This window comes from Chamaea fasciata, unplaced genomic scaffold, assembly GCF_029207755.1.
Source record: "Chamaea fasciata isolate MVZ Bird 193981 ecotype frontalis unplaced genomic scaffold, bChaFas1.0.hap1 SCAF_6, whole genome shotgun sequence".
Classification (NCBI taxonomy): domain Eukaryota; kingdom Metazoa; phylum Chordata; class Aves; order Passeriformes; family Sylviidae; genus Chamaea; species Chamaea fasciata.
Window position 1 is genome coordinate 1568252 of NW_027094091.1, and position 17326 is coordinate 1585577.

At 46.8% G+C, this 17326-nt stretch overlaps 1 protein-coding gene across 1 annotated transcript; it reads left to right on the forward strand.

Moving 5' to 3' along the window:
• Positions 1-2748: 2748 nt before the first annotated feature.
• LOC136290819 (zinc finger protein 638-like) lies at positions 2749-16104 on the forward strand. Its single transcript, XM_066185148.1, has 11 exons — positions 2749-3216; positions 4105-4146; positions 5363-5503; positions 8399-8524; positions 9324-9373; positions 10390-11557; positions 11959-12015; positions 13524-14370; positions 14501-14632; positions 15402-15520; positions 15829-16104. Exons 1-11 carry the CDS (start codon positions 3124-3126, stop codon positions 15880-15882), a joined length of 2829 nt encoding a protein of 942 aa, XP_066041245.1. The 5' UTR covers positions 2749-3123; the 3' UTR covers positions 15883-16104.
• The last annotated feature ends 1222 nt before the right edge of the window (positions 16105-17326 follow it).

Sequence of the window (17326 nt, forward strand, 5' to 3'; positions counted from 1 at the left end):
ATCCCCAGAAAATCCCCAAAAAATTCTCAAAAAATTCCAAAAAATTCCCAAAAAACTCCCAAAAATCCCCCAAAAATCCCCAAAAAGTCCCCAAAAAAATCCCCAAAAAATTCTCAAAAAATCCCCAAAAAATTCCCAAAAAACTCCCAAAAATCCCCAAAAAATCCCCAAAAAATCCCCAGAAAATCCCCAAAAAATTCTCAAAAAATCCCCAAAAAATTCTCAAAAAATTCCAAAAAATTCCAAAAAATCCCCAAAAATCCCCCAACTTCCCCCAAATTCCCGCACGCCCTAAGCCCGGTGGCGGGCCCCTCCCGCAGGCGTGCTGCGTGCTGTGCGTGTCCAACGTGCCCCCGCGCGGCTGCTCGGCCGCGGCCATCGGCCGCCTGGCCCGGCCCTTCGGCGCCGCGCGCGACCTCCTGCTGCTCTCCTCCCACCGCAAGGTGACCTTGGCCCCGCCGGGGCCGCGGGCTTGGGGACTTGATGGATTTGGGGAGGGTGATCATTTTGGGGGGGATTTGGGGGATTTTGGGGATTTTGATGGATTTGGGGGGGGGATTTGATAATTTTGGGGGGGGAATTTGGGGGATTTTGGGGATTTTTGGGGGGAGTTTTGGGGGATTTTTGATAATTTTGAGGGGATTTTGGGGGGATTTGGGGGAGTTTTGATAATTTTTGGGGGAAATTTGGGGGGATTTTGGGGAGTTTTGGGGGAGTTTTGATAATTTTGGGGGGAATTTGGGGATTTTGGGGATGTTTTGGGGGAGTTTTGGGAGGATTTGGGGAGATTTTGGGGGGGATTTGGGGGAGTTTTGATAATTTTGGGGGAGGAATTTGGGGGATTTCGGAATTTGGGGGGATTTGGGGGGGATTTGGGGGGATTTGATAATTTTGGGGGTAAATTTGGGGATTTTGGGGGGTTTTATGGATTTTGGGGGGGAATTTGGGGGGATTTTGGGAGGGATTTGATAATTTTGGGGGGATTTTTGGGGGATTTTGGGGGGTTTGGGGGGATTTGGGGGAGTTTTGATAATTTTGAGGGGGAATTTGGAGGGTTTTGGGGAATTTTTGGGGGGATTTTGGGGGCATTTGGGGCATTTTTGATAATTTCGGGGGGATTTGGGGGATTTTAGGGGGTTTTGATAATTTTGGGGGGATTTGGGGGGGAGTTGGGGGGAGTTTTGATAATTTGGGGGGGAATTTGGGGGATTTTGGGGGGTTTTATGGATTTTGGGGGGTTTTTTGGGAGTTTTGGGGATTTTTGATAATTTTGGGGGGGAAAATGGGGGATTTTGGGGATTTTTGGGGGAATTTGGGGGAGTTTTGATAATTTTGGGGGGAATTTTGGGGGATTTGGGGGAATTTTTGATAATTTTGGGGGGGAATTTGGGGGATTTTGGGGGGTTTTGGGGATTTTTGGGGGGATTTGGGGGGTTTTTTGGGGGATTTGGGGGATTTTTGATAATTTTGGGGGATTTTGGGGGGTTTTATGGATTTTTGGGGGGATTTGGGGGAGTTTTGATAATTTTGGGGGGAATTTGGGGTGATTTGGGGGGTTTTTTGGGGGAGTTTTGGGGGATTTTTGGTAATTTTTGGGGGGATTTGGGGGATTTTGGGGGATTTGGGGGAGTTTTGATAATTTTGGGGGGGAATTTGGGGGATTTGGGGGGGTTTTATGGATTTTTGGGGGGATTTTGGGGGTTTTTGGGGGGAATTTTGGGGGGATTTTGGGGGGTTTTTTGGGGGATTTTTTGGGGATTTTGGGGGATTTTTTTGGAGGATTGTTTGGGGATTTTGAGGGAATTTTTTGGTGAAATTTTTGGGGGTTTTATTGGAAATTCGGGGGTTTTTTGGGGATATTTAGGGGATATTTTTGAGATTTTTCGGGATTTTTGGTGGGATTTTGGGGGGGATTTTGGGGAGATTTCTTTTTTGAGGATTCTTTGGGGATTTGGGGGAATTTTTTGGTGAAATTTGGAGGATTTTCTGGAGATTTCTTGGGAAGTTTGGGGGATTTTAGAGGAATTTTTTGGGGAAATTTTGAGGGTTTGGGGGGAAATTTGGGAGATTTGGGGGATTTTTTTTATTTTTTGGTGGGTTTTTTGGAATTTTAGAGAGATTTTGGGGGGATTTTTGGAAATTTTGGGGAGTTTGGGGTTTTTTGGGATATTCTGGGGATAATTTTGAGATTTTGGGGGATTTTTTGGGGATTTTGGGGGATTTCTGGAGGATTCTTTGGGGATTCTTGGGGGGAATTTTGGGGGAATTTTTTGGTGAAAGTTTGAGGGATTTTCGGGGGATTTCTTGAGAAATTTGGGGGTGATTTTGGGGGTTTTGGGGGACTTTAGAGGGATTTTTGGAGGGAATTTTGGAGTTTTGGGGATTTTTGATTTTTTGGTGGGTTTTTTGGAATTTTACGGAGATTATTTTTGGGGATTTTTTGGAAATTTGGGGGAGTTTTAGGGAGTTCGGGGATTTTTTGGGGATATTTTGGGGGATTTTTTGGGGTTTTCGGAGGGGTTTTGGGGGATTTTTAAAAGATTTTAGTGGGACTTTTGTTTTGAATTTTGGGGAGATTTTTTGGGTTTTGGGGGGATATTTGGGATATTTGAGGGAGTTTGGGATTTTTTCAGGATATTTTGGGATTTTTTTAGGATATTTTCGGGGGATTGGGATTTTTGGGGAATTTTTGGGGATTTTTTTAGGGTATTTTGGGGTTTGGGGTGGAATTCTTGGGGGGTTTTGGGGGGATTTTTTGGGAGGATTTTTTAGGACTTTTGGGATTTTGTTTTTAGGATATTTTGGAGGGATTTTTTGGGGGGTTTTTTGGTGGATTTTTTGTGGGGTTTTTTGTGGGATTTTTTTGGGGGTTTTTTTGAGGAATTCAGAGGGAATTCTTGGGAATCCGGGGGGAACATTTAGGAAACTTTAGAACGAATTTTGGAGGTTTTTTGGAGCGTTTTAGTGGGATTTTTTTCCCCGAATTTTCACGGCGTTCCTTTAGATCATTTTCTCTCCGTTTTTCCTTCATTTTTCGCCCAATTTATACCATTTTTTTTTTGCCTTACGCCGTTTTTTCCTCTCCAGGCCTACGTGGAGCTGCCCAGAGCAGCAGGCGAGGCCATGGTGAGGTTTTACAGCTCCTTCCCCGCCACCCTGGACGGGCACCAGCTCCACATCCAGCCCGAGCCCCGGCACCGCTCCCTCCGGGACGAGGTGAAACTCAACATCCCGCAGAAATCCTGGGGGGGAAAAAAAAAGAAAAAAAAAAAAAAAAAAGGGGGAATTTTGGGGAATTTTTGACAATTTTAGGAATTCTGGGGGGAAAAATTCAAAAGGAAAAATCTCGGTTTTCCCCCTTCGATTTGGGGTTTAAATGGAATTTTCAGCGATTTTTGCTGTTGGAATTGAGGGCGTTCTGTTCTCCCTGCCGGGAGTTGATTCTGGGGAATGTTTTGATGGAGTTGCTGAGGTGAGGAAGGCTGTGGTTAATTAATGACTTCAATAATGTCGTTATGCCCTCGCTTAATTGTTTAATTTATTGCTTAATTGCTTTGTTTAATTTAATTATGCATTACTTGTTTTATTATTTATTTCGTTAGTGGATTGCTTTATTTAATTGAATTATCTGTGAGTTATTTTATTATCTACTTTATAATTTTATTGTTTTATTTAATTGAATTATCTGTATTTTATTATTTCATTTATTGCTTAATTCAATTTAATTATTTGTTGTGTATTTTATTATTTCCTTTATTACTTGTTTTATTTTCTACTTCATTTGTTGTTTTATTTAATTTTATCTGTTATCCGTTTTATTGTCTTTCATTATTTATCGTTATTTCTTTTATTGTCTGTTTTATTGTTTACTTCATTTATTGTTTGATTTAATTTAATTATCTGTAATTTGCTTCGTTGTTTATTTCGTCATTTATTTCATTATTTATTTAATTCGTCTCTTTCTTCAACTCAATTGTTTATTCTTTATTTCATTATTTATTATAGTGTTTAATTACCATTGATGGGCTGTTAACTAATCGGGAATTATTAACCAATTGTTAATTATGATTAATTAAGCTCCAACCCCTTTGTTTTCCCCTAAAGGAAGCGATTTTCATTGGCCTCATCAAAGATTCCGATCCCAAGGTGAGGTTTTTCCTCATTATCCCCAGTTTTTTCTCTCCTTAGTCCCAATTTTCCCTGTTTATCCCAATTTTTTTCCTTTTCTCCCCTTTTCATTCCTCTTTTTCCCACTTTTTCCCCTTTTCTCCCCTTCTTTCCCTTTAATCCCCGTTCCCCCTTTCTTTCCCCTTTTCTCCTTTTTTCCCGTTTTCCCTCTTCCCCCTTTGTTCCCTTTTTTCCTCTTTTTCCCTCTTTTTTCCCTTTCCCCTTTTCCCCCTTTTTCTCCCCTTGTTCCCCTTTTCTCCCTTTCATTCCTTTTTCCCTCTTTTTCCACATTTCTCCCTTTTTCTTCCTTTTTTCTCTTTCCTTGTTTCCCCCTTTTCTCCCTTTTCCCCTTTTCCCTTTATTCCCTTTATTCCTTTTTCTCCCTTTTTCTCCCCTTTTCTCCTCTTTTTCCCTTTTTTCATCTTTTTTTCTCTTTTTCCTCCTTTTTCCCCTTTTTTCTCCCCTTCTCTCCTTTCCCCCCCATTTACCCCTTTTCCTCCCCTTTTCCTCCCCTTTTTCCTCCCCTTTCCCCCCTTCTTTTTCCCTCCTTTTTTCTCCCCTTGTTCCCTTTTTCTCCCCTTTATTCCATTTTCCCTCTTTTTCCACATTTCTCCTTTTTTCTTCCTTCTTCCTGTTTCTTTCTTTTCTCTCTCTTTCCCCTTTTTTCCTTTTCCCCCTTTTTTCCCTTTTCCCTTTATTCCTTTTTCTCCTCTTTTCTCCTCTTTTTCTCTCTTTTTCCCTTTTCCCTGCTTTTCTCCCTCTCCCCCTTTTTTCTCCCTTTTCCCCCCTTTTTCTCCCCTTCTTCCCCTTTTCTCCCCTTTATTCCATTTTCCCTCTTTTTCCACATTTCTCCTTTTTTCTTCCTTCTTTCCCTGTTTCCTTCTTTCCCCCCTTCCTCCCTTCTTCCCTTCATTCCTTTCTGCCCCGTTTTCTCCCGGTTTTCCCCTCTTTTCATCTTTTTTTTTCTCCTTTTCCCTTTCCCCTCCTTTTCCCCCTTTTTCTCCCCATGTTTCCATTTTCTCCCTTTTTTCCTCCCTTTCCCCCCATTTCTCCCTTCCTTTCCTGTTCTTTCCCTTCTTTCCCTCTTTCCCCCTTTTTCCCCCTTCCTTTTTTCCCTTTTCCTCCCCTCCCCTTCCCCCGTTTTCCCCCTTTTCCCCTTTTTTTTCCCCCCTAAATCCCAGATTTCTCCCTGCAGGTTGACTGCTCCTCGCTGCGCTCCCAGCTGGTTCACCTGGGGAACCTGCCGGCCGAGGGGGTGCGGGAGCTGGAGGTGGTTTGCGCGGGGCTGCGCTTCGGCAAGGTGGAGCACTACGCCCTGCTCAGCAACAGGAACACGGTGCGCACCGGCCGTTCGCGCCTCCGTTTCAGGGAGTTTTGGGGGAATTTGGGGGGGATTTTTGGGGAATTTTTGAGGAATTTTTGAGGGGATTTTGGGGGATTTTTTGAGGAAGATTTTAGGATTTTTTTCAGAATTTTTCGGTGATTTTTGGAGAGGTTTTGGTGCAGTTTTGAGGGATTTTTTTAGAGGGAAATTTTGAGGGATTTTGGGGGATTTTTTGAGGAAAATTTTAGGATTTTTTTCAGAATTTTTCGGTGATTTTTGGAGAGGTTTTGGTGCAATTTTGAGGGATTTTTTTAGAGGGAAATTTTGAGGGATTTTGGGGAATTTTTGAGGAAGATTTTAGGATTTTTTTCAGAATTTTTCGGTGATTTTTGGAGAGGTTTTGGCGCAGTTTTGAGGGATTTTTTTAGAGGGAAATTTTGAGGGATTTTGGGGGATTTTTGAGGAAAATTTTAGGATTTTTTTCAGAATTTTTCGGTGATTTTTTGAGGGGTTTTGGTGCAATTTTGAGGGATTTTTTTAGAGGGAAATTTTGAGGCATTTTGGGGGATTTTTGAGGAAGATTTTAGGATTTTTTTCAGAATTTCTCGGTGATTTTTTGAGAGGTTTTGGCGCAATTTTGAGGGATTTTTTTTAGAGGGGAATTTTGAGGGATTTGGGGGAATTTTTGAGGAAGATTTTAGGATTTTTTTCAGAATTTTTCGGTGATTTTTGGAGAGGTTTTGGTGCAATTTTGAGGGATTTTTTTAGAGGGGAATTTTTGAGGAATTTTTTGGGATTTTTTTCAGAATTTTTCTGTGATTTTTTTGGGAGGTTTTGGTGCAGTTTAGAGGGATTTTTTTTAGAGGGGAATTTTTGAGGGATTTTGGGGGATTTTTTGAGGAATTTTTGAGGGGATTTTGGGGGATTTTTTGAGGAAAATTTTAGGATTTTTTTCAGAATTTTTCGGTGATTTTTGGAGAGGTTTTGGTGCAGTTTTGAGGGATTTTTTTAGAGGGAAATTTTGAGGGATTTTGGGGGATTTTTGAGGAAGATTTTAGGATTTTTTTCAGAATTTTTCGGTGATTTTTTGAGAGGTTTTGGTGCAATTTAGAGGGATTTTTTTAGAGGAGAATTTTTGAGGGATTTTTTGGGATTTTTTTCAGAATTTTTCGGTGATTTTTTTGAGAGGTTTTGGTGCAGTTTAGAGGGATTTTTTTAGAGGGAAATTTTTGAGGAATTTTTGAGGAATTTTTGGGGATTTTTTTTCAGATTTTTTCAGTGATTTTTTGAGAGGTTTTGGTGCAATTTTAAGGGATTTTTTTGGAGAGGAATTTTTGAGGGACTTTTTTCAGAATTTTTGCAGATTTTTTGAGGGATTTGGAGAGGATTCCAGAAGCTGGAGGCGGTGTGCGCGGGGCTGCGCTTCGGCAAGGCGGAGCACCGCGCCCTGCTCAGCAACAGGAACACGGTACAGCGCCAGGAGTTTTTGGGAATTTTTGGCAGAATTTTGGGGGGATTTTTTGGGAATTTTTGGCAGAAATTTGGGGGATTTTTTGGGAATTTTTCACAGAATTTTGGGGGATTTGGGGGGAATTTTTGGAGATTTTTTTTCAGAATTTTTAGGTGATTTTTGGGGGGAATTTTTTGGCGCAATTTGGGGGGATTTTTTTCAGAATTTTGGGGGGAATTTTTCTGGAAACTTTAGCGGATTTTGGGAGAAATTTTTGAGGGGATTTTTGAGGGATTTTGGGGGGATTTGGGGAGATTTTGGGGGGATTTGGGGGTTATTCCGGGAGCTGGAGGTGGTTTGTGCGGGATTGCGCTTCGGCACGGTGGAGCACTGCGCCCTGCTCAGCAACAGGAACACGGTAAATCCGGGAATTCCTGGGAAAAAATATTTGGGGAAATTTGGGGGATTTATTGACGGATTTTCAGAGATTTTTGGGGGGTTTTTTGAGGGATTTTGGGGGATTTTTTCAGAATTTTTAGGTGATTTTGGAGGGGATTTCAGGGGATTTTTTAGGAATTTTTGAGGGATTTTTTTCAGGACTTTTGAGGAATTTTTTGAGGGATTTTTTGGGAATTTTTATTTTAATTTTGAGGGGATTTGGGGAAGTTTTTGTGGGAATTCTGGAGGGGTGTCAGGGGCTGGAGGTGGTGCGTGCGGGATTGCGCTTCGGCACGGTGGAGCACTGAGCCCTGCTCAGTACAGGAACGCCATAAAGAACTGGGATTTTGGGGGGGAATTTTCGGCAGAATTTCGGGAGATTTTCGGCAGAATTTCGGGAGATTTTCGGCAGAATTTCGGGAGATTTTCGGCAGAATTTCGAGAGATTTTTGGCAGAATTTCGGGAGATTTTCGGCAGAATTTCGGGAGATTTTTGGCAGAATTTTGGGAGATTTTTGGCAGAATTTTGGGAGATTTTTGGCAGAATTTTGGGAGAATTTTGGCAGAATTTTTGGAGATTTTTGGCAGAATTCAGGAGATTCTGGGCAGAATTTTGGGAGATTTTCGGCAGAATTTTGGGAGAATTTTGGCAGAACTTGGGGGAGATCTTTTCGGAATTTTTGAGGCATTTCCAGGAATTTTTGGGGTCGTTTTTCTTCTGGAAAATTCTGGCGATTATTTCCCGAAATTTCAGGCGATTTTTTGGGGAGGTTTTTGTCGCAATCTTGAGGGAATTTTTTGCGGGATTTTTTTTTCCAGCATTTTTGGCAGAATTTCGGACAGAATTTTGCCGGAATCGCATTATCCACCTTTACGACCCAAACCGGGACAAGCTCGGCTCATTTCACCCCTTTCTCCACCTAGAAAAGAGCCGGAAACGAGCGACACGTCCGCTCAGCTTTCGGCTTTTCCCCCCGCGCTCCAGGGATTAGCCGGAATTTTTGTTTTGTCGCCCTCAGGCCATCCTGCAGCTGGACAGCCCCAAATCGGCGCGCGCCATGTTCACCTTCCTGCAGCAGTACCCCTATTCCGTGGGGGAACACCGGCTCACCTGCTCCTTGTCCTCCCACGGCGACGCTCCTGAGGTGACGATTCCGCCTTTTCCGCTTCTCCTCCGCGGGGTTTGTTTTTTTTTTGGGAGGGGGGAGAATCTTCCCGCAAATGGTGCGGGATGGGATTTTCTCTCCGGGTTGGGATTTTTCCCTCAGATTTGGCATTTTTGTCTCAGAATTGGGGTTTTTCTCAGGGTTTGAAATTTTCGCCTCAGGTTTGGGGTTTTTCACTTCTGGGATTGGGATTTTCCCCTCAGGATTGGGATTTCCCTCAGGGTTTGGAATTTTTCCCGCAGGGTGGGAATTTTCTCTCAGGAAATAGGGTTTTCCCTCAGAATTGGGATTTTTTTTTCCCTCAGGATTGGGATTTCCCCCTCAGGTTTGGGGATTTCCCCCTCAGAATTGGGATTTTCCCCTCAGGATTGGAATTTTTTTCTCTCAGAATTGGGATTTTTCCCTCAAGATTGGGATTTTCCCTCAGGATTGGGATTTTCCCTTAGGATATAAGGTTTTCCCTCAGAACTGGGAATTTTTTCTCTCAGAATTGGGATTTTCTCTCAGAATTGGGATTTTCCCATCAGGGTTTGGGATTTCCCCCTCAGGATTGGGATTTTCCCTGAGGATTGGGGATTTTCCCTCAGGGTTTGGCATTTTTTTCCCCCTCAGCGTTTGGAATTTTTGAGGGAGGGATGAACACGTCGGAATTCTCATCCTGGGAATGGGATTGGGAAGTTTCGTCTTCCCGGTCCCTCTTTTGGGGTGGTGGGATTTGGGAATCCCGTTCTGATCCCTCTGGAACTGAAAAATCCTGACTTTGGGTTTTGTTTTCCAGCCCGAAACCGGGAAAAGGGAAGTGAAGAGAGAGGAGGGGAGCAGAGGAAGGTACGGCCTGCCAGGATTTGGGGGAATTTCTTTTTTATTTTATCCTTTTCTCTTCCCTCTTGGAATATTCATCCACTCTTCGAGAATCCCTCCAGCTTTATCCTGCTGCTCCTCCTTCCCGCTTTTGCTCCGGAGTCAAAATATTTGGGATTTGTTGAAAAAATCGTGGAAAAACGGGCTGAAATCCCAATTTCTGTGGATTTTTTTCCCATTTTTTTCTCCCCTGCTCAGGTCCTGGCTCTTCCTGTTGCTTTTATTCCATCCCACAGCTCTTCCCTCCATCCCTGCCTCTGGAATTCCTCTTCCCAGCTGCTGAATTCCCGGAAATTTTTAGGAATTTCTGTTAAATACGGCTTCGATCCCGTTTTTTCTGTGATCCCAACTCGGATTTCTGGCTGAATTTTGTTGTTTAAAAACCCCAAAACTGCGTGAGGACGATCCTAAAATTTCAGGAATTCCGTTATGGAAAAGCTCTGTATTCCCAGATCCCGTTTCTTGCCTTGTCGTTCCCTGAAACTGCTGAATTTTGGGAGCGTTAATTCCCAAATTAACGGGAAGCGTCTTGATTCCAGATAGCTGTAATTAAAAGTTTCGATTCAAATATAAAATAAATATTGAAACTGAATAAAAAGTGAGTTTTTCCACGAATCCCAGCTCCTGAAAACTTGGAAAATTGAGACGTTTTTCCCTCCTCCACACATTTTCCGCATAATTATTTCATTCCACCTCATAAGGAGCGGGAAACACCGGAATTATCGTTTTAATTATTAATTCTTTATCTAAAGCTTTAATTAATTAAGCTCTTAATTGATCAAATTAAGATGGAAATGGGATTAAATTAAGTGGGATGGAAATTTTCCGATGCCTGAGGTCCTCAAAACGTGAATTATTCACCTCAGTTCATCCCAGAATTCCCAATCCCGTGTCCTCCACTGGTGGCATCCGGAGCTTTCCGGGAATTCTGAAATTCTCCCCCTCGTGGTTTGATTTCTCCTGTTTCCTTTCAATCCTTTTAGCTCCGCCTTGAAAAAAATCCCAGAAGGATCGGGAACGGGGCAAAAACCAGCTGGAAACCCATCGGGAGAGGCCAGGAAAGGCCAGATTCCCACCCCAAATATCCCAGAGGAGATTCCAGCGGCACAGCCGGAGATTCCTGAATCCCAGGCAGCAGGAGCAGCTCGGGAATGGCCCTCGGGGATGGATGTGGAGGGCTTGGATCCTGGAATTGGAATTTCCGTGGATTCTGCTCCCGGCAAATTGCCCGGAGCGAGGTCGGAGGAGAAACCGGCGTCGTTTTCTGGAGCGAGGAAAGAAGAAGCTCGGGATGAGGCAGGGCTGGAAATCCCAAAGGAGGATCGGAAGCTCTCTGCTCCTGCTCCGGAAGCTCTGGAATCATCCAGCAAGGCTGGAGCCATCCCTGGAATGTCGCCGAGCTCGGGTGTGGTGTCACCAGGTGTCACCCAGCCCGGCACGGAGCTGGGAAAAACTCCCCTTCCCGAGGCTGGGAAAAGCAGCCATGAAACTGCCCCGGAGAGGAAAACTCTCCCAAAACCTCTGGATGCTCCAGGGAAAAAACTGGCTGCGGCTGGAGCAGAGAGAGAGGGGACGGCACAGGAATCCGGGCTCAAAACCGGGGAAAGTCCGGGAAAAACTTCGGGCAAAGCTGGGGCAGAGCTGGAGAAAAACCCTGGAAAAACATCATCCAGAGGTGGGGAGAACTCTGGGAACGCACTTGGTGAGATCCACGTGGGGAGTTCGGCGAAAACCCCACAGAACAAAGGGGCGGGAGCTGCGAAATCCGACGAAAACCGCGCGGCAGCTCCGGTGAATCCCACGGCATCCCTGAAGGAATCCTGCCTTGGGAAAACCCTTTTGAAGGCAGTGGTGTCTGTCCCGGATATCCTAAAACAGAGAATTCCTGTCAGGATCACCGAGCCTTCCCTGGGAAAAGCTGGGGAGCAAAAAAACCCCCCCAAAACGGGACTGGAGAGGAAAAACCCCCCCAAAACCGCGGCTCAGCCGGGAGCCGGGAACAGCCAGTGGAAAAGGGATGGGAATTCCAGAGTGGATGCACGAGGAGACAGTGGGAAGAGCTCAGCCCAGCAGGAAAAGGATTCCCAGCTGGAATCCAGGCAGGGAGAGAGCGGAACGTCGGGCACAAAGGAAGATCCCGGCGGGAATCAGGTGAGCAGGGCGGGAATTGCGGTGTGTCCCTGGCGTTCCTGGAGCATTCCTTCCCCTTTTCCATAAATCCCTGAGGAGCTGCTGGGCAAATCCCTGAGGCAACCGCTTCCTTGTAGCTCCAACGCCAGGTTGGAAAACCTTATGGAAGTCGTTTCAGAATCCAACCGGAATTCCTTGGAGCAGCTCCAAGTGGGAATAAACTCCGTGTCCTCTGGGAAGTTGGGATTTGCTTTTCCAAGCCCTGGCACAGATGGAAAAGAGGCTCCTGAGCCTCCTGTTGGTGGCAAATCCCTGGAGCTGTGGGGACATCCCAGAGCAGCTCCTCGATCCGAAGGAAGCTGTGCTCGGTGAGGATTGGGATTTCCTGGGATTTCATGGAATTTTTTGGTCCCGTTTTGCAGGCTCCTGGCGGGGGCGGTGCTGCAGCTTGGAAAAGCGGCGCTGGAAAACAGAAGGAGGTGAGGATGGAAAACCTCAGGGGATTCCAAGGATGGAGTGTTTGGAAAAGGGGATTTTTGGTGTTCCAGGGGGTGGGATTGGATGGGATTTAAGGTCTTTTCCGACCCAAACCATTCCAGGATTCCGTGACATTCCTGCTCTCGGGAATCTTTCCCCTCTTCCCACAGTGGGATCAGCAAATTCCTGCCCTTTTCCCGTCTGGTGTCCGCGGATCCCGTGGGCTCTGGGATGCCGGAATCCCTTTGGGTCCCAATTTCCAGGACCACAAGGAATCTCCAACCGGGATCAGATCCCATAAATCCATCCCCAAATCCCAATTTTCCAGTTAGCGTTAAATATCCATGAAAACGGGAGGGTAGGATGGAGTATGTTGGCAGGAAAAGTAATAAAAATTCTGAATTTTCCATGGAAAACATCAGAGGCATCGTTTGGGGTGGGGCACCCGTTCCTTTGGACCGGAACTTTGAACTGGCAGGAATTTTATGGGATTAACGTAATCCATTGGATTTTATCCGTTGAGTTCTATCCACTGAATTTTATCCACTGGATTTCATCCGTTGAATTTTATCCGTTGAATTTCATCCACCGAATTTTTTATCCATTGACCTTTATCCACTGAATTTTTATCCGTTGACCTTTATCCACTGAATTTTTATCCGTTGAATTTTATCCATTGACCTTTATCCACTAAATTCTGTCCACTAAATTTTATCCCTTGAATTTTATCCACTGAATTTTTATCCGTTGACCTTTATCCACTGAATTTTATCCGTTGACCTTTATCCACTGAATTTTATCCATTGAATTTCATCTACTGAATTTTATCCACGGAATTTTATCCGTTGACCTTTATCCACTAAATTCTGTCTGCTAAATTTTATCCCTTGAATTTTATCCACTGAATTTTATCCATTGATTTTTATCCGCTGAATTCCATCCACTGAATTTTTCTCCATTGAATTTCATCCACTGAGTTTTCTCCGTTGAATTTTATCCGCTGAATTTCATCCATTGACCGTCATCCACTGAATTTTTCCCGTTGGATTTTATCCATTGAATTTCATCCACTGGATTTTAATCCATTGAGTTTTACCCATTGATTTTTAGCTGCTGAATTTCATCCATTGAGTTTTACCCGTTGAATTTCATCCACTGGATTTTTCTCCGTTGAATTCCGTCCCCTAAATTTTACCGATTGACCTTTATCCACTCAATATTATCCATTGAATTTCATCCGTTGAATTTCATCCACTGCATTTTACCCACGGAATTTTATCCCCCGTTGATCCGCTGCCGTTTTTCCAACGGCCTTTGGCTCCCGGAACAAAACCCGAGTTAAATTAAATCAATCGCTAAATTAATTACTCAGCACAATGCGGCAAATTACGCCCCGAGTATTTTTTTTTTTCTTTTGAAACCCTCAAATTAAATTTGGGGTTATTTTTTTCCCCTCTTGGAGCCAACACGTGGCTGTTCCTCCTGGAGGTGACAAATATTCCGTTCCCAGGAGGAAGAACTCTTCCCGTTCAACCTGGACGAGTTTGTCACGGTGGACGAGGTGCTGGAGGACGCCGACTCTCCGGTGACCCCGCGGCGAAACCCCCCGAGGGGGAAGAGGAAAGAAGCTCCCAAAGCCACCAACCCTTCAGAGACGGCGTCCAAAAGGAGGAAAGGGACCACCAGCTGTGGGGCCGAAGGGGAGCAGCTGTCCTTTGTCACCTTGGACGAGATCGGGGACGAGGAGGACGCGCCGGTGCCGCTGCCGGGCGTCGACCCGCAGGGCCTGGTGGTGGTGGACGAGGTGGTGGAGGAGGAGGAGCTGGCGGAGGCCGTGAAGGACCCGCAGGCGCTGCTGACTCTGGACGAGCTCTCGGAGCAGGAGGAGCCTGGCTCCCAAGGCAACGGCCCCAGGGGGAAGTTCGAGGAGCGGGACCTGAAGGCCGAGCCGCTGGTGACGGTGGACGAGATCGGCGAGGTGGAGGAGCTGCCCCTCAACGAGCCGGCGGAGCTGAGCGCCGCCGAGGAGGGCAAAGCCAACCCCGACGACCCCAACGCCCTGGTGACCGTGGATGAGATCCAGGAGGACAACGAGGACAACCCTCTGGTGACTCTGGATGAGGTCAACGAGGACGAGGACGATTTCCTGGCCGACTTCAACCACATCAAAGAGGAGCTGAACTTTGTTACGGTCGACGAAGTCGGCGACGAGGAAGAGGAAGGCGCTTTCCCAGGGAAAAACCCGCCCGAGGATGAGGATGATGAGGATATTGTCGCTGTTGCAGGACCAGAAGAGATGGGGATTCTGGGAGAAACAAATCCAGAGGAGGAAATGGCTGAGATTTCCAAGCCTAAAGGTGAGGAACATCAAAGACGGGTTGGACGGGGCTTGGAGCTACCTGGGCTGGTGGAAGGTGTCCCTGTCCGTGTCCTTTGGGTCCCTCCCAAACCCAAACCGTTCCATGATTCCATTCCGTCATTCCGTAGTTCTGTTCCATGATCCCGTCCCGGTGTGCATTTCTCCAGCAGCTCAGCTGGGAACAGAAGATGCAGAACCAAAGCCTCAGCAGAAAAAAACGACTTTCCCGGGTGTCCCCAAGACGCAGAGCACTCCCAAAGGTAAATCCAAAGGTGTCCCTCAAAATGCTCCGGGTTTTCCTGCCTGGAAGATCTTCTCCCGCCTCTTTGAAAACCACAGTGAACCTCCAAGTCAGGGCCCAGAATCCGTGGGTTTTTCTTGGCTCCTCCAAATCCTCCAAACTTGGAAGCCTCTCATGAAAAGCTTGTTCCTGGAATTCCCAGATCCAGGTGGAATTGTTGGTTGTTAGCCAGGTGCGGTGTGGTGTCTCCTAAGGGTTTCCATCCTCTGGCGGGTTTTATTCCCAACATTCAGTGTCTGGAATTGCTGCCAGAGCTGTGAAATGGGGGTGTAGAGATGTAGGGAATTCCAGGGGGTCAGTCCCTCAGGAGCTGCTCCAATCTCCATGAGGTCAGTCCCTCAGGAACTGCTCCAGCTTCCATGGGGTCAGTCCTTAGGAATTGCTCCGATCTCCATGAGGTCAGTCCCTCAGGAACTGCTCCAGCTTCCATGGGGTCAGTCCTTCAGGAACTGCTCCAGCTTCCGTGGGGTCAGTCCTTCAGGAACTGCTCCAACTTCCATGGGATTGGTCGCTTTATTCCCAGAAAAAGCTATGTTCGTTGGAAATGGAGATGACCTGTGGATTGAAACGGGGCAGGGGCCAGCCTGGGTGAAAAACCCCATTCTTGGAATGTCCAAGACGTGTAATTTCCCCCCCGAGGAACCCCAAATTCCCCAGATGTGACTGAAGAGAACGGGAGGTTGGGATGTTTCTTGGAGCTGTGTGTGGTGACTGTGGTGTGTCCTCAGCTCTGGATATCCTGGTGCCCAAGGCCGGATTCTTCTGCCAGATCTGCTCCCTCTTCTACGCTGACGAGCCCTCCATGATCAACCACTGCAGGACCCCCCTGCACCGGCAGAACATGGAGGTACCTCCTGGAAAAATGGGAATACACCCCCAAGTCGTTGGATTGAGGAGAATTCCCAGGGAGTTTGACGGGGTTTGGGAATACGCAGCCCAATATTCCCGTGGGAATACGGAATATTTTTATTTCAGGGAATCCTGATCCCTGAGATATGGCCACGTTCCCCTCAGGAGCTTCTCGTCATCCTGGGAGCCGAATTTAGGGGGTCGGGTTTTACGGGACAAATCCTGACCCAGGTGTTCCTGGCCCAGGTTTTAGGGGATGATCGTGGAAAACCCCTGCAGCACCATCTCTCCTCCTTTCCTCCACAGAAATTCATGGCCAAGCAGCAGGATAACGGCGCGGAAGAGCCGAGCTCCAGGTGACGGAGCTCCCCAGGAACGACGCTTTGGGGCCAGTTCTGTGTGGTCGGATTCCCTTTGTCATTTGGGGTCGGGAAGGAGCGTCCACGATGTAAAAACAAAGCTGGGAACAGAACTAAACCCAAACCGGGACAGGGTTGGATTCGTGTCTCCGATCGCCCGGCGTGGCAGAGACTGCTGCAGGTGTCCCCCAGAAATAAACGTTCTCTCTGTATAGGTCCCCCAGGGCTTGAGTTTGGGGGTCGTTCCTTGGGGTTTGGTGACTCCGGGTGACACCAGAGATCCAGGGGATCCATGGGAAGGGTGTGAGGGAGCTGGGAAAGGGGCTCAGCCTGGAGAAAAGGGGGATCAGGGGGGACCTCGTGGCTCTGCACAACTCCCTCAATTCCTGGAGCCAGGTGGGAGTTGGGATCTGCTCACAGGGAACAGGGGCAGGAGGAGAGGGAACGACCTCAAGCTGGATACTGGGAAAATTCCTTCCTGGAAGGGGCCGTCCAGCCTTGGCAGGGGTGGACTCCCCATTCCTGGGGGGATTTCCCAGCCCTGTGGATGTGGCACCTGGGGACACGGACACTGGTGGCCTTGGCAGAGCTGGACTCGATGATCTCAGAGGGTTTTTCCCAACCCAAACAATTCCATGACTCCGTGAGTCCCTGCCCTGCACCCAACCTGCCCCCGGACAGTTCCATGGTGACATTCCAAACCCGGGGACCCCTCTGGGCCACTCAACCCCTCCTGGGGCTCAGCAGCAGCCGACGGAGCCGCAGGAATTCAGGAATTCCTTTAATTCCTTTGCTGTGTCCAAGACTTGGGGCCTTTTTGGGGAGCACACAGGAACCATTTCTCCCCGTGGGCTTCAGCCAGGTGGGTCGGAAGGAGAAACTCGGATTAACTCACTGGGAACGCTGAACTTCTCTGAGGTGGGATCAGCGGCTGCGGGTGTGGGGAAGACCCTGGAGGTCAGGATGGGCAGGGCTGGCGTGGGCAGGATGTCCTCCCTGCTCTGTGGGGCACAGCTCCTGCTCAGGGAAGTCTTTCCCACTGGGACATCTCTTGGTTGATGAAGTCTTCCCATTGGGACAGGGTTTTGTATCCCTTGACATCCCCTTGGCACTGCTCTGGGTGTCTCTTGGTGTCCCCTCAGCGCGGATTTTGGTCAGTGGATTCTTCCATTTGGGACGTCTCTTGGCTGGTGGATTCTTCCATTTGGGACATTCCTTGGTTGATAGGTTCTTCCATTTGGGACGTCTCTTGGTTGATGGATTCTTCCATTTGGGACATCTTTAGGTCGGTGAATTCTTCCATTTGAGACATCTCTTCATGGATTAAGTCTTCCCATTGGGACAGAGTTTTGTATCCACTGACGTTCCCTTGGTGCTGTTCTTGGTGTCTTTTGGCTTTTTCTTGGCATGAGTCTTGGTTGGTCAGGTCTTCCAGTTGGGACATC

Coding starts and splice junctions, on each gene's coding strand:
- LOC136290819 (XM_066185148.1), top strand. CDS start 3,124: ATGGTGAGGTTTTACAGCTCCTTCCCCGCCACCCTGGACGGGCACCAG. Junction 11,558..11,958: donor AAGATCCCGGCGGGAATCAG/GTGAGCAGGGCG, acceptor CCCGTTTTGCAG/GCTCCTGGCGGGGGCGGTGC. Junction 15,521..15,828: donor TGCACCGGCAGAACATGGAG/GTACCTCCTGGA, acceptor TTTCCTCCACAG/AAATTCATGGCCAAGCAGCA.